A 20,100-nucleotide genomic window follows, 5' to 3' on the forward strand; every position below is an offset into this window, starting at 1 on the left:
TCCAGAAGTCAGCACTCTGCATGTGTGTTTGCCGAGAAGAATATGGGCTGTATTTATTCATCCTTTAGCCCGAGTCCTTAAAAATATAGACGGCTAATGTCTTCAGTATGTATGAAATATCCCATATGCTCAGAAACAAAAGGGGCTCTGTTATTAAAGTTTCATTTCCACACGCCCCCTCCCCTCCCTCCCTCCCGCCCCCCTGACACCCTGCCCTCCTCCCGTCCTGCTCAGCCTTCTCCCAGACACAGCGAGAGCAAGGAGGCAGGCGGGCAGGCGGCGGGCAGCCGGGCAGCCGGGGACGGAGGCCCGGGCATAGCGGGTCTCTGCGGTGTGAGTGTGGCATCTGGCTTCAGGTGAGGGGGAGACGGCGGAAAAGGAGAGCAGGCTCTTCTAGGGGAGAGGGCGTCCAGAGTCCCTGGGATGGGCAGTGGAGGAACAGGGGCCGAAGTGGCCCTTCTTGGGGCTGGGGCCCTGGCAGGGCCTGGCTGTCTGGGACGGAAATGCCCGCTTTGCTGCTAACTGAAACCACATGTGTCTCCCAGGCAGTGGGACAGAGACGCCGCCAAACCTGGGGCTTGGGGCTGGGGGAGGAAAGCTGCAGGCTGGCTCTGCTGTGTGCCCCGGGTGGGGGTGGGTGGAGGGCTGCAGAGCATGGGTTGGGGCAATGTGCATCGGCATAAGCAGGAGCGTGTCAAAGATTGAGTGAATAGCTGAGTTCCATGTGTATATGTGTGTGTGCAAGTTGCACGGATGAATCCGTGTGTGTGTGTCCGAGCATGCCCGCTGGTTGAAGTTTGTGCGTCCCAGAGTGTGCACCCTGGCCTGTCCACGGGGGGTCTGTGAGTATGTGAGTGTCCGTGTCTTCAGTGTCCCTCCACATACACACATGCCCAGGTGTTCCTCATGGGCCTGCGGAGGTGTGTGTTTGTATTTTGTGGGTCTGCCTGTACACATGAGTGTAGTGGACACAGAATTGCCTTTGTATGTGTGTGTGGGTGGGAGGGGCACGTGAGTGGAGTGTCCCTGCTCATGGGGCTGAATTGGTCACCACCGTTGGTCCCCTGTGGCCTGAGCCTGAGGCCTGGGAGCCTGGGAGCCTCCTGTGTGAGTCTCTGGGGTGAGGAGATCTCCAGCTGTGCCTGAGTGGGTGGGGACCCTATTATGCTGGGGCTCCTCTGTGCCCACCACCCTCCTTTATTCTTTTTCTCCAACCCAGCTCAGTCTTCCCAGACCTGCACACCCCCTACTCACTTGCCCAGAGGGAAAGGCTGAGGATGTGGGGCAAGGCGCGATAACAGGTTCTTCTCCCATGTCTCCTTCCATCTTTTTCAGAGGACTCTCTTCTGGGAGCTTGACCTCTTCACCACAGCCCTGGAAGGTGAGGAAATCAAGCCCGAGTGAGGGCCACCCTTGCCCATGGCCATCAGGGAGACAGGGGTCGGGGTGAGCAACATGGGAGGAGTCCAAGGAATGTGGGCTTTGCCTTGGAGAAAAGACCAGAGGGCACCCTCCCAGGTTCTGTGCAAATTGGGCACCCCCAGGGCCCAGGTGACCTGAGTCCAGGGTCTTCTCCCCCTATAGACTGAGCCTTGCCTAGGGTTGGGGTCTGGGCTCCAGGAATGGCTCTGCCACTGCCTGGCTGCAGCTGGTAGATCTCAGGTCCTCCATTGCTACAAGGCCAGCGTCGGTGCTTTCCAAAGTGCGGTGTGAAAACCTCTGCAGCGTATGAGGTATTGCTTGTTAATAGGTATTGCTTGTTATTTTCACCTACATTAGGGAAAAGTATATAAATAGCACATCAAACCATCTAGTGGATTTAAATAAAAATATAAGCTTCCCACATGAATGAAGATTGGGGATCAGTAGAAGATCTCTGGTCCTGTCCAGATGGCAACACGCTCTCCTTATGTTTCTACCATTTTAAATGCTCACGAGTGTTGATTTTAGCTGTCCAGGATCCAAAAACATGCTCTGTTGTGTAGACCATGTTTGGCCCCCACAGATTAGCAGCTCTATAATTCTGTGATTGCTGAGTGAAAAGCCCAGTTGCCACCTTATTGTGTGTGTATGTGTGTGTGTGTGCTTGGTGGAAAGGGGCAGGGGATAGAACCAGCAGAGCCAGGAAAAAGATCGGCCCATCCCAGGTGGGGGCTGGGTGTCCAAGGTCAAAGGCAATGGGTTTGGGAATTTTCAAGTGCTGGCGTTTTCAAGTACCTTGTCTGGCCTCAGCCTTGCTTTGAATCGCTGGAGTGGGCGGGTAGGCAAGGGCCAAACCTGGCCTTGGTCTTCCTGTCCTTCAGCCCCAGCCCCCTGGCACTTGGCCATGTTTTATCTGCCAGCCCAGGGAGGAGCGTCCCGGGAGGGGTGTGTGGGAGGGATCTCCTGGCAGATCCCACTCCCCACCCCCTGGTCACTGCTCAGGCTGGTTGGTCAGGGCTGGTGTTGTTGAGGGTGGTACCCTCACCCCACCCTCTTGCATGGTTTGCCATTGCTGTTGTTTTTAGTGTCTGTGTCGATAATTGTGCATGTGTGGATGTTTGTTGGTGATTTGTCTCATCACAAACTCTCTAGGCAAGTTGGACCCTGCTCTGTTCCAGACAGCGGAACTTCCAGGACTGTTCTTTTGTGCTCAACCTGCACTGGGCACATGATACATTGGCTCAAGGATGGCAACATCCTTGGGTGGGGATGAAATCATGGCCCCTTTTGTGGGAGGCAGCAGGTGCAGAGGAAGAGGACCAAGGATGGGTCCATCCCAGCCCTGCCACTAACTTGCTGTGTGACCCTGGGCAAGCTCCTTGCCTTCTCTGAGCTTCAGTGTCTCCACAGATCCCAGGAGGCATTGTCCCCAGTGAGGCTGACACGATTCTCTGTCTCTGCCCTAGGATGGAGCAGCATCTTCTGACTTCTGGGGTTTCTGGTGTCTCTAGAAGGGTGCCTTCTCTGAGGGGGCAGAACTCTCTGAGCTCTGGGGTCTGGCTTCCTGGAGCAGGGATGGGCCACACAGAGTCATCCACATGCAAAGTTTTTGGGGACCTGGGCCAGCTGTTTCAAACCCTGGGGAAACAGCTGGCTAGGGTCAAGGGCACAGTTCTTGCCTGGGCCTAACTAACCCTCAGTGGCCTTGTGGGCCCCACAGTCTAACCCACTGAACCACAGATTAGCATCTACTCTCAAGGCCAAGGGCAAACAGAGACCTGCTTCATGAAGCCCTGGGCTTTATGGGCATCATTATAGAGAGAACTGCCTGGCCAGGGAGTGTGAGGTGTCTCCGCTCAGCGGGGAGGACCTAGGCTTCTAGGGCAACCTCTTCCCAAAGAAATATTTTCATTTAGAAAATGAAACTCTGTATAACTGTGGTCAGCTGAAATATGCCACCCCTTGACGGGGCTAAGCAATGGGCTTCAGATAGAGGCTTCAGAGGATTCTAGTTCAGCTCCACTTACCCACTGACAATGCTGCCCTGGGCACTCCACTTCCCTAGATGTCACCTTGATTTCTTTTTTCTGCATTTGCTGGAGGCAGAGCATGGAAGTGGTGGTAAAGCAGTTTATCTATAGAGTCACACCAATGTTTACATGTGACAAAATGCACTTCAGGCAAAGGAAAGCTGAAGTCTGCTGTTGGGTCAGAAAAAAGGAAAAGGAGAAAAGAAGTCGGGGGAGACCTGCGCTCTGCTTCTGCTGCAGCTGTGGGACCCTCCCAGGTCGCTGTGCCTCTCTCGGCTCCACTCTCCTGATCTGTACAATGGGTTGTCATGAAGATTTGAGAGAGAGAGCCGTACAGGAGGCCTGGCACACACTGCATCTGGCACTTGATAAATAATAGCTCAGAGGCATCAGGGCCATCAGTACTCTCTGCTGACTTAAGGAGGGGTGTCATCGTCACTTTACATGGGGAGAACCAAGACACTGAGTGATAAGTCCTGAGATGAGGGAAGAGAACCAATCCCAGGCCTGGGTCCCCCCCCACCCCAAGAAACTGAGCCTCAGTTTATGCATCTGTGAAATGGAGTCAGGAACAGCACTATCTTAGAGAGCTGCTGAGGGGATTAAAGAGCCCACCTAAAGATCCCGGCACATAATAGGTGCTCAGTAAAGACTGCTGTAGTTTGGTGGAACCCACAGCCTGAGGCCTGGTCCTGGTGAAAGCAGGGGCCTTTGTCTCCCTTGTGGCTCCCCTCAAGCAGCCCCTCTGCTCTCTGTAGGTAGCAAGGCCAGGTGGCCAGGTTCTTGGGAAGCCCCAAGAGGATTTAAAATTTTACCCCTGGATACTGGCAAATCTTACCCTGGGCCCCTGCTCCAGGAATGCTCTGCCTCAAGTCACAGAGCTGGCAGGTGGTTGTAACAGTGCCCTTCGTCATTACTGACAAGTAGTGGGGCTGGTTTGCCCCTGAAGGACCTTTAGAGAAATGAGGAAACTTGGGAAACAGGCTCAGAGAAGGGCAGACGCCTGAGTGGGGCTGTCAACAGGGCAAAGAGGCAGGGGCCAGAGGGGTGGTGGGGAGAAGGTGGGAAGCTGTGGGAAGAGGGGAGGGGAAGAGCTCCTGTACCTGTCCTGATAGAGCCTCCCCCTAGCTCTGCTAGAAGCAGGAAGGGGTTAAAGGGGAACCGGAAAGGAAAGGAAGAAAGCAAACAGTCCAGAGAAAAGCCTGGAGAACAGAGCTTGCAAATCTCGCTGGGGTTGTTTGTTCTGGCTGAGCCACCTCCTGGGCTACTCCCAGCCACTTTGCAGACTCCAACCATCCTCACCACATGCATGTTACAGGGACAGAGGGACAGAGTTACAGACACACGGACACAAAGAGACACACACGGATACAGAGACACACATACGGATACACACATGCACATGCAGAGGGACATACACAGACACTCAGAGAGTTATTGACACACGGACACACAGACACACACGGATAGAGACACATATGGACACATGCACATCACACACATGCAGAGGGACATACACAGACACAGAGAGTTATAGACACACGGACACACAGACACACACGATACAGAGACACACATACAGACATATGCATGTCACACACAGGCAGAGGGACATACACAGACACTCAGAGAGTTATAGACACACGGACACACAGACACACACAGAGTTACAGACACATGGACACATAGACACACATGGATATAGAGACACACATACGGACATATGCACGTCACACACATGCAGAGGGACATACACAGACACAGAGAGTTACAGACACACGGACACACAGAGACACACACGGATACAGAGACACACATACAGACATGTATACACACACATGCATACACTCACAGACCTGCAGCCAGACATACTCAGACACAGCGGGCAGCTGGAGGGCAGGTGCTGGGCAGGATGGTTTGTGGCTCCTTCTAGCTCAGCTTCCTCCTACCACCCCCCATGACTTACGGAGTCCACCCCACTCACTGCAGTAATAATACCACCCAACAGGTACTGTGGGCTCGCCACATGCCAGGCTCTGTTCAACTTAACTAGTTGAGTCCTCACAACACATCTCTGAGCAATGCTTAATGGGTACAGTTTTTGTTTGGGGTGATGGAAAAGTTTTGATCATGGATGGTGATGAACGTTGTAGCACAATATTGTGAGTGTAATTGACACCACTGAACTGTATACTTGAAAGTGGTTAAAATGGGAATTTTGTTTTATAGACGTTACCACAATAAAAGTTAAGAACAACACCACCACCACCACCACCACTCTGTGAGGTGCAGATGGACACACTGAGGCTCAGAGAGAAGTTACTCGCCCAAGGCCACACTGTTTGTTCAGTGGCCACTCCCAGGCAGGGCCCATTTGCTGACTACTCCCCGCACTGCCCTGAGGGGCCCTGGGCTGGTGCCTGGTGCCAGGCACTGGGGGCAGCACTTGCCCCCTGACTCACTACGCTGTGTGAAGCAGCATGATTTCACCCTTCCTCAGGTCTAGGGAGGGGAGCTGAGCTGCCCACGGTGCCACGGAGAGGAGGGAGCAGGACCAGGATGTGTAGTCTGGGCTGAGTCTAGAAGACAGGCAGGGGATTGAGGTTGGCCAAACGATTAATCTGAAGTCAGGCTCAGCTCCCTCCAGTGTCCTCTTTCAGCATCTTCTCCTGACAAAGGCATGCCCTGACCTGGGCCCCTTTCCTGGACCTGCCTCCAACCCCTGAGACTGTACCCCAATCTCCTAGATTGTACCTGTCCAGTATTGCACACCTTCACACTTGTTCATCCAGCCAGCCATTGCCTCAACAGGAGGGTCCTGAGCTTCCTTAATAATAGCTTTGGTTAATAGTGGACAAAACATGCTTTCTTTTCATTGTTTTAGTTCATCCTTCTGTGTGTGTGTGTGTTCTATTTTCTTCATTTGATAGGCTTGAGTCCCAGCTATACCACTTACCAAGAGTCCTTGCCAGCAAGGGGCCAAATTAACTAAAATACTTATCAAGTCCTCCATTGTGTTCAAAATGCCAACGGCACAGGTAGAGGATATGAGAGATGTGGCACAGTTTTGTAGCTATGTATTTGTGGACCAAAAGTATGATATGATCCAGCAGGATGTAGCTGTTGAAAGAAATTTAAAAAGTTAACTTGATCTTAGGTTGCATTAATAAAGGTAGAATGTCCAGAATGAGGGAGGTGATGGTCTTCTTGCCACATTCTGGGCTGCGCTGGCTTTCCTGGAATGTTGTGGTCAGTTTATTTCTGAAAAAACTGAGAGACTGGGCTGAGGATAGAGGAGGCTGAACAGAATGGGGAGGGATCTGAATATTCTTTCATGTGTGGAAGAATTCAAGGCACTGATGAGATTTAGCTTGAGGGAAGGAATAGAAAATAGGGGTAGATTTGTTCTGTGCATCCTCACAGATTGAGATTAAGATCAGAGTGTGTGTGGGGGGTGGGGGAAGTGATTTAGGGGGAGTTACCAGCAGCGATGTTTCACCTCCACTGAAAAGGGATGCTAAAGATGGAATGAGCTGCCTCTAGAGGACCCAGTGGGTCCCCTGACTCTGGAGATGTACTATCCGAGGTTGGGGTCCCCCAGTGAAAGGAGATTCAAAAATCACATGGGGCTTTCATTCCCTTCCAGTCCCAACATCTGGCCACTTTGAGGCAGTGTCTCCTGATTCCTGGCTCTTCCCATAGGTGGTGCTGAAGTGAGGGGTCTCCTGGGGAGCCCTGGACATGTCCCCTCAGCTCTGGTCTCTGCATGCTGTGTGGCCTCAGCTCCCACCTCCACCCCACTGCCCCTCAGGCTCAGGGCACAGTGTCTTGGACGGGGTAGGTCCACAGACTTACCAGAGTCAGTGGAACCCTTGGTGAGCATGTTGTCCAACCCCTACCTTATGGAGGGGTAAACTGAGGCAAGTGAGGAGAAAGTCTTTCCTGAAGTCAGTGGGCTCATAGGAGATGGTGGTCCATAACTCTAACTTGACCCCAGGCCTCCAACCCAGGGCTTCTGCCTTCCCAGCCCGCCCAGTGATTGATCGATCGACAATCTGATCCCCCTAATCTGAGAACTCTTCTAGGCAGAATCAGTCCAACTCTTGCACACACTTTATAATAGTTCTCTTTTGAGATCTTCTCACCATGCATTTATTGAGCACCTAGTAGGTACCAGGCATGACACTAGGTCCTGGGGATACAATGACTCCCACCAGAGGTGACAGCCTCTTCCCTCCCTGTCACCTTTCAGAGCACTTTTCATTTTCTGAAATTGCCTGGCTTATTTATTCCTCTACTAGCTTACTGCCTGTCTTCCCTATCCCACCCTGCCCCAACTCCCAACACTTGTACGTCCATATATGTGCTTGTCACCATCATATTCCCAGCTCCCGGAACAGTCCTGGCTGACTGCGAGTGCTTGTAAACTACTTGCTGAATGAATTAATGGTGAGCAAAACTGATGCAGTGCAAGCCCTTGTGGAACTAGAATAATAAGCAGCCCTTATTGAGCTGAGCACTTCTCCCACATCATCTTGTTTAATCCTCACAACGCCTAGGAGGTGGTGCTATCATTGACCCCATTTTACAGATGGAGAATTTGAGGCTTAGAGAGGTTGAGTAGCTCCTCACGGCCCTTGTCCCCTCCCACCTTGTATTGAAGATATTCAAGCCCCTGTCTCATGTCCCTCTGCCCACACTAGAAACTTGAAGGCAGGAGCCTTCTCTCATTTACCTCCATTTCCCCACAGTGCCCTGCACGGTGCTCGCTCCCAGGGGCACCTCTAAATTACATGCAGTTGGCTTGAACTAAAACTTGGGAAGGAAAAGGAGGATGTGGTGGAGAAGAGAGGATTAGGGTATGCCAAGTAAGGGGCAAGTGGCAGCATTAAGTCATGTTATTTGGGAAACCATCTTCAAAGACCATCTCATCCAATGTCTCCCCCACCCCACATTCAACTTCTTAGATCCCTTAGAGTAGCCTGCCAAGGGGTTTTCCCCACTCTGCTTATTCACTGCCGGTGACAGGGAGCTCAGCAACTATTGAGGCGTGAGATAATGTAAGGAAATCACTTAGCCCATTGTCATATGGTCCTGTGATAGCTGATATTTATTGAGTGCTTTTTTGGTGCCAGGCACATTTAATTCCACATCACAGCCACTGTGAGGTAGGTATTATTAACCTTGTTTTACAGATGAAGAAACTGAGGCACAGAGAGTTATGCAACTTGCCCAAGGTTTCACACCTGGTTAAGTGGCAGAATGTAATTCAAAGCCTGGGAGTCAGGAGCTGGAGAACGTGCCCTCCTCACTTCTGTGCCCGAGCTGTCCATCGAAATAAAGTGTGAACACATAGGTAGTTTTAAATTTTATGGTAGCCACCTTAAAAAAAAATAAAGAGAAACAGTTTTAAAAAGAAACAGGTGAAATTAATTTTAATAGCACACTTAACCAAAAATAGTATCATTTTAACATGTAATAAATGTAAAAAAGTTATTAATGAGACATTTTACTTTCTTTTCTTGCTATTAAGTCTTTGCTATCTGGTGTGTATTCCTTATTTACAACATATCTCAGTTCAAACTTGCCATATTTCAAGTGCTCAGTAGCACACGTGGCTACTGGGTTAGGCAGCGCAGCTCTATGTTTACTGCCTTTCAAGGGGCCTCTGTGGTGCACCCTAGGGCTTAGGAAGACTCCAATAAGTGTCAGTCACTATTATGATTATTTTATCACTGGGCGTTGTTATTGCTGGTCCAGGGAGAGGCTGGGCGGAGGCCCCAAGGTCTCGGCACAAGCTGCAGCCTGATATCTCTACTCTTTACCAGAGTCTACCAAGCCAGCAGGCTGAGCCGAGCTTTGAGAACCATTATTCTGTGGGTCAAGAAAAGTCAGCCTGACTTTCTTGGAGGGGAGGGAGAGGCCAGCGCTGGGGCCCCTCCAGCCCCCTGGCTGGCTAGCTGGGTGCCACACAAAGTGAGGCATCCTTGGGGTTGGTAAGCCTGAGGCTCGTGTGCTCTGGGGCGTATGGGGTGGCCAGGCCCACGTCTGGAAGGGGGCTCGGGCTGGTTAGAACTTTAGAACTTTCAACAGAAACAACCAAAAAAAAAAAAAAAAAAACACTCCTTCTTCATACAAATTTATTTTCCTTGGAAAATGCAGCAGGAATGAGGGATCTGCTCTGCCCTCATCCTCCTGTGGTCCCTGGACAATGTTTACTGTTGGCTTGCAAAGAGGCAGGTAATATACTGTGCTGATTGTTCCCAAATCTGTCTGCACACTGGAATCACTTAGGAAGCTTCGAAAAATACTCATGCCTGGGTCTGACCTCCAGGGATTGTGATTTAGTTGGTCTGGGGTATAACCTGGGCGTTGGAATTTTTAAAAGATCCTCAGGTGATTCTAGTGTGCAGACAGGTTTGGAAACTGTTTGCTGAGCCCTTAGGGGCATAAGCTGTATGATGCAGGCATGGTTATGATTCCCACTTTACAGATGGTAAAATAGAGGCTCACAGAGGCAAAGTAACTGGCTCAAGTTCAAACAGACAGGAAGTAGGTGTGTTGAGGATTCACAAGCCAAGGTCTGAACCAGTGGTATGCTGGTAAATAGTTAACAACCTGTACTCTATGGGGAAGAGGGGAGCCTTGATGTGTAGCGTTTGCCAATATCTATTGTGTAAAAACTACCCCCGTGGCAGATTTCACGCTCTACCAACGTGAGGCCCCTGAATGCAGAGTCGGGAAGTGACGTGCACAGTGGTTTTTGAGTCGGTAGGGGCCAGCTCCTGCTACCGCCAACCACTCTGCCAGGTGAAGGAGTGGGAGAAGATACAGTTAGCAATTTTCTAAATTTTAGTCATAGAGCCTCTCTCAAACGAATTTTTTAGAACTCCAGTATATACAACAGATAAACATGTTATCAGTAAAAGTTTATTCTATAAACAAATTCATAGTATCACACTCTTTTGACCCCTTAGGGGCAGGGCGAGGGGGCATTTGAGAGCCTGGACAGTGGGTGGCAGTGAAGAGCAGCTTCCGCTCGGCCTTGGGGGTCCTGTGAGATGGGCCCAGCTCTGACCCTCGCTGACCGTGCGACCTCGGGCCAGCCCCATCCCCTCTGACCGGGACGCAGGACCCCTGAGGCATGGCTTTCCAGGCTGGCCCTGGCCCTGTCTGCCCCCCAGCCCCCTCCCGCCAGCCTTGGCCCCATATTTATAACCATGACTTCAGTCTCCCCAGTCCCGCTGAAGCCTGGCCCACGTATTTATAAACCCAGGAGGGCAGAAATAGACGTGACGTGCAGGGGACTTGGCCGATTTCTCCAGCAGGCTGGATTCTGTGAGTCCATTTGGAACCTGATCGAGTCCACCAAAGTTCTGGGTTCCACTGGCAATCTAGAGCTGGAAGGGCCCCCAGAGACCCCAAGCCCAGCTCTGCAGTGATGCTTTGGGGGCCACCAAGGCCCAGGAGCAGAGGGATGTGGCCAAGGTCACATAGCACAGGGCAGAGCCAGGGCCAGAAGGAAAGTTCTTTCTGATGTGTGAGACGGCTTCTCCCCAGGACCCTCAGAGAACCCCCCAGCAATCACCCCGGGTCCCAGATGCAGGTCAGGTCCAGCCTTGGTTGTGTTCCTGCTCTGGGACCATGGGCAGAAATTCCCCTTCACTGAGCCTCTGTTCCCTCATCTGTTAAATGGGGATAATAGGAGGTGCCCACCTGATAGAAAAAAGATAGGAATCGACACTGTGGGCACAGCATAATGCTTGGCACACTGCAAGTTCGATAAGTGGTAGCTCTTCTTATCCTTACGTCCTCAGTCACTCCTCTGCAAAAATAATTGTAATGACCATAGCTGCAAATTCTCAAGCACTTACACATGTTACCTTATGTAATCCTCACAACAACCACTTGATGCTATTATTATTATCCTCAAACTCATTGTATACCAGGTGCTTCACCCTGAGGAGGCCCTTTGTCAATTTAATGACTTTGGAAATGGATCCTCTCAAAGAAATAATGCTAACATGTGAAATCATATTTTTATATGCAGAGTTACAAAAATTATTCCTAAAATGGAGGACATATTCTCAGTGGAACATGAAGGTTCTAAAATGGTGAACAATCAAATAATCAGAATATCAGGATAAACAATATATCTCCCAGAGATCTGCTGGGCTTATGTTCCTGAGTTTGCCCCCTAATGTTGATTTTATGCATTTTATAACTGCATGTGAGATTTCAGCATAATTGTGAACTTGAAACACATATGCCAGGCAAAAAATAGAATGACGTCTTTCAAGGTTTTCCACATTACTACCACCATTTGCTCTATCATAATGATACAAAGCACTCCCTAGATCCCTTGCCTGCTTAATTATTTTTCCACTGCACTATCGCCATCTGACATTCTGTCTTATTTATTTACTTTCTGTCTACCCCAGCTAACGTGTGAGCTCCACATGGGGAGGATTTCTTTCTCTTTTGTTCACTGTGTAGCGCTAGTACCTAGAATAGCAAATGGCATACAGCAGGCATTCAGTGAATACACGTTAAATGAACAGATGAATAAATGAATGATTGTGTCTTTGTTTTACTGAGAAGGTAGCTGAAATTTGGTGAGATGAAGTGACTGGTCCAAAATTACCCAGCGATCATGAGGCTGAATTGAGGTCTGGCTGACACTCATATCTCCAGGGACCAGCCCTGCTTGCCCAGCTTGGAGAGTTTTTCCTGGTCCCTCAAAGCTGCCTCTTGCCAAGGGATGTTTTCCTGATGCTCCCAGAGTACCCCCAGGGCGCATCTAGCACTGGCTCCTTCTGCCCAGGAGGTGGAAGGGAACAAAGAGGAGGGGTGCGATGGGGAGGCGGACCCCAAGCCATTGGGACCACTTCTGGGCTACCCTTTCCCCATTTTCACCCTTAGGCTATACCTACTCTTAATCCTTAAGTCACACCTCATTCATTATTTCACTCAAGGAGTATTTATCCAGTGCCTACCATGTGCCAGGCCATGTACCAGGCTTTGGAGACAATTTCCTCCCTCCCTCTGTCCCCCTTCTCTTCCAATCTTCTTCCTCCTTCATTCATTCAGCAACTATTTATAGAATTGGGCTAGTAGAGCCTTATAGATAAAAGTGGTATTTGGAGCTAGACTATCAGGGTTTGAACCCTGACTCAGCCACTTACAGATGAGCTTGGCAAGTCATATAAGTTTCTTTATCTATAAAATGGAGATAATAATAGCACCTTCCTTTATAGGGTTGTGGTGAGGATCAAATGACTTAATGCATGCCAAATGTTTGGAATAACGCCTGATAGAGTAAGCACTCTGTAAATACTAGCTAGCATCATTGTTATTGTTATTATGTGTCTGGCATTGTGCCAGGTGCCAAGGAACTAGCCCCCAAATGCTCCGTTCTGAGGGATCCCAGCATGCCAGCCCTTGTTTCAGTCTCCCACCTTCTGCTCTAGCTTTGTTGCTTCAAGCCCTTTTCCCCATAGCTGGGCTTTGCAGTGTCCCCTCAATCCTACAGGGCTGCCCCTTATACCTTCTCTTCATCCAGCAGGAGAGAGTTCAGATCAGTGAAGCCAGTCACAGTCTGGTCACCCTCTCTCCCAGCCTCACTTCCCTCTGCACTTCCACGCATGCTCTTCCGCACAAGCCTAGATGGTTCCTCAGATTCATCCCTAAATGGTCCTGCTTGCTCTCTTCACTTGGCCTGAAGTGCCTTCATCCATCAGAATCCCCAGCTCTTGTCAAAGTCCTTCAAATCTAGCTGAAGCATCATTATCCCCCTCAGCCAAGAATATGAGATCTACCTTTGAATCTCCATTGCCCTTTGTTCACAACTTTTCTTTCTCGGAGCAATGGGGAGCAATGGACTGCTCTTGAGCAGAAGAGTGACACATTCAGAGTTGCACTTTAGAAGAATGGATCAGAACAGGATAGAGACAGGGAGATACTACAGGTAGGGAGGTTTCTGGAGCAGAAGGGTTTTCTGAGGCATGAGGGTCTATTCTTATTAGGGCCTCTCTCCTCTCGGCATACTTCAGTTTATAGAATCACATCCCATGATTCCTCAGCATGACTCAGTGAGTCATTGAGAGAATAAAAACAAGGACCCCATGCCTTGACCCCAGTGCAGTGTACTTGTTTAAGCCCTGACACCCAGTACCCCTCGCTTCCTTTTCCTACCTCTGAGGCCACACAGCAGGCTCTTTTGGCCTGTGGGGGCACAGCTGCTGATGAGCAGTCATGCAGCTTGGGGGAGGCTGGGCTGAGCTTTACACTTGCCCCGGCCTGTGTGCACCAAGTGCTCAGGGTCCTGAATGCCAGGCTCGCCAAGCAGCCCCAGGGTCCCACTGGGGACCAGCACAGTGCTTCCCAGTACCTGCCTAATGAATCAAGGAGCCAAAATTTTCTCAGTGAATCCCTACAACAACACTGTGAAGTAGGTACTGTTTTATTGCCTGTTTTGCACAGAGAAACCGAAGCTCAGAAAGAGAAAGAGATTTGCCCAGGAACAGATAGTCACCAAGCAGTGGAGTCAGAATTTGAACTCAGATCTGATTCCAAAGTTAATGCCTTTCCCATGCCCCATATGGACAGAAGAGACATGAGAGTCCCAAGGCCACTTCCTCTGAGCCCACCCACTGCAGAAACCAATAACAGGAGGAGCCTTCGGGATGTCTCACAGGTCCATAGAGCATGTGCTGCTTAGCTTGGGCATTGGTCCTGGGGGCCATGGCTGGATGGGCTGGGAGCAGGTGAGGCTGACCCCTCAGTGGGGTGGGCTTCTTGGAGGAGCTCCAGGTGGAGCATCTGGGTACCTGGGTTCCAGGGCCAGGTCTACCTCTGACTTGCTCTGCAGCCCTGGGGAAATCCTCCCCCTCTCTGGGCTCAGTTTCCCTCTATGGGATGAGGACATGGGTTCCGTGAACTCTATCGGCCTGGGCTTGCCGAAGCTCAGGTGTTCTTGTGCCTTGTGGCAGGACGAGGAATTTGGATTTGGGGGAGATGGAATTAGAACTTTTCAGGATGTTCCTCCCATTTCTGCTGAGGGTGGAGTGGGCTGTCCCCTGCCCGCAGCAGAGATCTGCACTCACAGATGGAGCCACTGTGACTTGGGCTCAGCAACCTCAATACATCTGGGGGTCCCTGGAGCAGAGTTTGAAGCCACCAGGAACAGTGGGTAAGAGCACAGACCTCAACAGGCTCAGCTCGAATATTGCCTTTACCACTCATCACCTGTGTGACTTTGGATACCGTACTTTACCTCTCTGTGCTTCAGTTTCTTCATCTGTAAACTGCTCTCTCAGGCCTACCTCCTGGGACTGTAAGGTAAAGGACTTGGACCAGCACGTACCAGCAGACGCGCAGTAAGCGGCAGCTGTCATCATTGCTATGAGTCCCGACCCCTTGGGCAGGAGTGGGTGTTCAGGGCTCAGGGCTCAGGGCTTGGGCCTGCACTGGGCCTGCCCAAGCCCCCAGCTGCACTGGGAGTCAGACAGCACCTCCTTGGGAGGGAGCCTTGGATTGGAGTGTTCCTGCCAACCCCTCCCTCCTGGTTTGGCAGCACAAAGACCACGGAGGCCAAAAATATTTGTGTGGGTGGCGGAAAGTTAACTTTTCCGCCTCTCTCTTCTTTCCTGGAAACCGTGGCCACCATCAAATACAGCAAAACAGAAGCAAGGAAAGAGCGAGGCGAGGCCCCCATAGGGATGCGAGGAGTCACAGGGAGCCCTGCCCCCTCCCCACACCCACTCCTGCCTCCTGCCATCTGGCTCTATGGTGGTTGCAGAGAGTGTTGGGGGTGGCTCTGAGTGCTTGGAACCATGGGGTCCCGCAGTGCCAGGGAACGATGGATCCTCCAGCACATGCGGCTCCACCCTGCCATGGCGCTCTGGGGGAAACTGAGTCCAGAGTCCAGAAGGCACCTGTCCAAGGTCACTCAGCCAGAGAGGGCCAGGCAGGTCTCCTCAGAAATCCACTAACCCTTTTAAGATTCTAAGGAAAATCTTGGAGGGGGATAAGGGCCTAGAGCCATCTCCTCTATTTCTCTGTGTCCCAGTCATGACGAAGATGTTAGAGCTGGGTTCAAATTCCAGCCTGACATTTACTGTGTGACATAGGCAAGAAGTCCTTTCACCCAGGTGGGCCTCAATTTCCTCACCTGTGAAATGGGATGGTAATAATAATAGGAGCCCTCTCACAGGACTGTAGTGAGGATTTATTGCAGTAACCTAAGTGAAGGAACACAGCACATAAAGGTGCTCAATACTGTGAGTTTCCATTCTTCTCCCGGGCAGAACATTGGCTTCTTTTTCTTGATTGCCCTGCCGCAGGGGCTGTTACAACAGGTGCCTGGTTATCTTTCTGATCCTAGGCTTGTTTGCCTTTCCCCTGATTGGCTCAGCTCTGCCCTGGGGCCCGGTAATGCGCTTATCTCCTCCACCGCCTGCCTATGAGAACGTCCTGGTGCAGCTCTGACCAGAAGCCAAAGCCTTGACCCGGCCTGCTGGGGTGGGGGTCTTGGCCCCTGCCTGGGGACAGGGTCAGGGTCTCCAGGTCAGGAACCACACTGGCTGAGGTCAGTCCCGCACCTCAGGCCACCCATGCTCACACAATTCAATGGATTCTCACTGACCATGGGGCAGCCAGTGGGAGCAGATGGATTCTCACCCCATTTTGTAAAGAGAGGTGGAGTGACTTGCACGGGTTCACACAGCTAAGTGGTGGCAGAATCACGCCTTTAACCAAGATCTGTTTATTCAACAGTTTCTTCCTAAGCATAATAGGCCATTGGCCCTGTCTTGGGTACCACGTGCCTTTCCTGGGGTGGGGGGTGGGGTCTCCTCTGCCTCCACTCTGTGCCTCCACAGATGATTTGCAAACTTTTGTCCCCAGCCTGGAACTCTCCCTTGTTCTCCAGGCCCCCATGTGGAACTGCCCACTTCTCATCTCCCCCAGAAATCCAAAAGCAAACTCATCTCCCTGTTCCCCTGAACACCTGCTCCTTCCCATTTATTCCTAGTCTCTATGAAAAAAATCACTCTGTCACTGGAGCTACGAACCTGGGCTGCGTTCTAGACTCCTCCCCTCTTCCTCACACCCACTCTCCATCTGCCTCCCAGCCCTGCCAGTTCTACCGCCCAAGTACCCCTCCTATCCAGCCCTTCCTCACCATCCCTTATAGGAGGCTGTCGTCATCTCTCTGTTGGATTATCATCATTCACATTTATAAATAATCACACTATTGTTATTATTGTTCTTGTAATCTATTCACAGCTCCCCCCACCAGATTTTAAGGCTTTATGAGCTAGGGCATCATGTCCTCTTTATTCCCCACTGTATCTGAAATATAATCTGAATATATATCTAAATATATATCCAAAATATAATAGGAGCTCAAAAAAATTTTGTGGAATGAATGAATGGCCGACACATATTGAGCATGTCTCAGAAACTGTGCTAAGTCATCTGCATGCATTTTCTCATTCGATCCTCAAGGCAACACAATCCCCATTTTACAGAGGGGGAAGCTGAAGGTCAGAAAGGTCATGTGACCTGAGGACCGCCAGCCAGGTGGCGGAGCTGGGATTCTCACTCCGAGCCCAGGCACTTGTGCACCTGGCTGCACCATCTCCCTTCGGTGCCACAGCCTCTTCAAGGGGGTCCCAGTCCTCAGTCTTCTCCCCTTTGCCCCGCTGTTCCTGTGACTCTGAGAGTGGAACGTGCCTTGGGAGAAAATTTTTTCTAGGAAGTGCAAAATAAGTATTTTAAAATAACTAGATATTTATTTAATGTGTATTAGGGGAAAAAATGACTTACCACAACATATTTGTGGTTTTCCTGCAATTATCGCTTACGATAAGTCTAAAGTAACTCAAGTAAGCTGTTTAAAGTTGATTTAAGGAAAAATACTGAGTAAATAATGCTTCAGGTGGCATAAGGAAATGGCAAAAATCTGGGATGTTGAGACTGAAGCTTGGGAAGTTTGGGACCTGTACGCCTAAACCGCAGTCAGTTGTCAGGGACACCCCAAGATAGAGGGGTCTCAGAAATCCAGCTGGGAACACCCAAAAAGTCATCTCACGTGCTGTTTCTTTCCTCCCTATGCAGATAGATCGCTTTGAAGGGGGCCTCACGGAGCAGAGACGGGTTAAGAAGGAGGGCTTGGGCGCCCATCGCCCCATCCAGCCCAGGAGGGGCTTCTCTTGCTTCCCAGCCTGACTTCACTCCGGCCCTGTGAGTCGCAGAGGAAGGCAAAGCTTCAGAGAGCCAGAGGAGACCCTGAGAGGAGAGAGACAGTGAAAACAGTTGCTCAGGCCCAGGCACCAGCTTGTCTGCATTGCCGAGGAGAGGCAGCACGATGCTGGGCCCCCACCTCCTGCCCCCTCCCCCTAGGCCCTGCGAAGGGAGGCCCACCTCCTGCACCTTGGGGATCCCCGATGGGAACTACAGGTGTGTGGCCCTCGAGGCCCAGGAGAGTGGCAGCGAGGAGGGCCTGCAGGGAGAGGCAGGGTTCACTGACCTGGAGGAGGACGAAGGAGTGGCCAGCAGGAGAGGGGACAACTCGGCCTGCAGAGCCACCCCGGGGGCACCACAGCAACCCAAAGTCCTGGACATGCAACCACCCAGCTGCTCCAGGGAGGCCGGAGGGGAGCCCCAGCATGACGACAGGGCCAGCCAGGACTGGGGTGCCCTGAAAGCCCAGCAGGTGATGACAGCCAGCCCCAGCCCCAGCCCTGGCCCCGGGCCCAGCATGGCCCAGAGACCAGGTAAGCTTGTGTCCCTTCTCCCCTGGGCTTCCTGACCATAGTTTCCCCTAGTACATAACAGTCCCTCTCGGTCCCATGGACATGCCCAGATGAAGAGCTGTGGAAAGCTAGGAGAGGCGTGGGTTATGTGCAGTTCCGGCTGTACCACAGCTAACCCCACTTTTTTCTCTGCCAAAGAGGGCACGTGAGAAGGCAGTGAGAGAAGGCCACGTAGCCTGCTTGGTTTAAAAAAAAAAAAAAAAAAGTACATCTCTCACCCTTATCTGCCCTTTTATCATTAGTGGTAACAAATGACTGTGGAGTCCTGAGCTCCTGATGAGGCAGAACCTCACTGAACAGGCTGAGCGTCGGCTCCTGGCCGTGGATTGGAGCTGAATGCAACAGTCAGGGTCAACGCCCTCGCCAAGCGTGGGAGGTGGAGACAGAGCCTTCCTACCCGATCCAACCTCCTAATTTTACAGGTGGGGAAACTGAGGCCCAGGAGGGTCAGTGCTGAGTTTCTGAGTGCGGCCCACATTCCTCACCTGGGCCTCAGTTTCCCACCTGTCAGGGAAGACAAAGGCAGGACCTACGTCACCCGGGCTGCCATGGGGAGGCACGTAGGGCAAAGCTCCATAAGCCCCACACGGCAGGAAGGAACGATGATGATTTTCCTGCAGGCGGAGTGGGCGGGCAGGGAAACCCACGCTGAACCACCTCTGGCGGGTGGGCCCATGGAAACACTAAAGTGGGTCCAGATGGTGGGGACGTGAGCCAGGCCACTGCCAGGAGACCCCAGGGAGGATGGGGTGTGGGGGGCACAGTCCTGGGAGGGCTTGTGTGTCAGGAAACCGAAGGAACACTTCATTTCTCTGCAGGCTTGGGCAACGCCCTAGCTGGCATCTGACCAGCCGTCCCGCCCACTCTCCTCTCTGAAATAATTCTCTCAGGTCCTGATCACCACCCATGGCTACCATTCACCCCCAGCCTGCCTCATGCAGGGAGCTGGGTGGGAGCAAGGAGGGGGCCTTCAATTCATCTAGGGGAAGAAGAAGGAGCCTTGGAGGACCCCTGGGAGGGGAACTCAGAGGTGGGCCCTTACACCAGAGTCAGTGAAAATCCCCACCCCCTAGAACCTAGAGCCCAAAGCCTGTCACGGACCATGGCTAGGGGTGAGGAGATGTGGGTGCGGGTTCTGGACCCAATATCAACCGGCCAAGTCCTAGGTAAATCCCTTCTCCTTGGTGAGCTTCAGTTTCTTCATCTGTGAAAGTAAAATAAAACTATGGGCCCTTATCTGCCTCACAGAGCTGTCATGAGGTTGAAATGATCTTGGCCGTGGCAGTGTTTTAGAAATTTTAAAGTAATCTAGATAAGCATGTGAGGGACACTGATGAAAATTAAAATTATGATCATCAGCTCAACAATACAATGGCTACTATTGTCAAGCCTATATGTGCTGTGCTTTCTATGGGTCACTTATTTAATCTCATACCAATCCCCATGAGGAGCAAACTACTATTACTGCCATTATACAGATGAGAAGACTGAGACTCAGAGAATATAAATGAAATGGCTAGCATGGTTCGAAGCCATGATTCAATCATGGTTGTGCTCTTAGCCACCACCCTATTCTGGACTTGTGAGGGGAAAGTATTGTCTGTGGACACCCTGGGGTGGAAGACACCATGAGTGGAGGGGGGAGAAGGAACTTCCTGTTAATGAACACTGTTGGCATCTTACACTGAGCTAGGTTATTTAATAGTGTGTCATTCTCATTATCTTACTATAGCCTCTCAGGGCAGGAATTATTTGCCCCATTTTCCAGGTGAGGGAACTGAGGCTCAGAGACTTAAGCCGTTTGCCCAAGGTCACACAGCCAGTGTTGG

General features: G+C 51.2%; 1 protein-coding gene across 1 annotated transcript in view; it reads left to right on the forward strand.

Annotated features, from left to right (window-relative positions):
• Positions 1-1,335: 1,335 nt before the first annotated feature.
• The window catches only part of SYNPO (synaptopodin), a 53,352-nt gene continuing 34,587 nt past the window's right edge, over positions 1,336-20,100 (forward strand). Inside the window, exons 1-2 of the mRNA XM_037801394.1 lie at positions 1,336-1,381; positions 17,574-18,232. Coding sequence (XP_037657322.1) covers positions 17,824-18,232 — 409 coding nt within the window. The 5' untranslated portion in view covers positions 1,336-1,381; positions 17,574-17,823. The remainder of the gene's footprint in view (positions 1,382-17,573; positions 18,233-20,100) is intronic.

The sequence above is a fragment of the Choloepus didactylus genome, chromosome 13 (genome assembly GCF_015220235.1).
Source record: "Choloepus didactylus isolate mChoDid1 chromosome 13, mChoDid1.pri, whole genome shotgun sequence".
Lineage (NCBI taxonomy): Eukaryota > Metazoa > Chordata > Mammalia > Pilosa > Megalonychidae > Choloepus > Choloepus didactylus.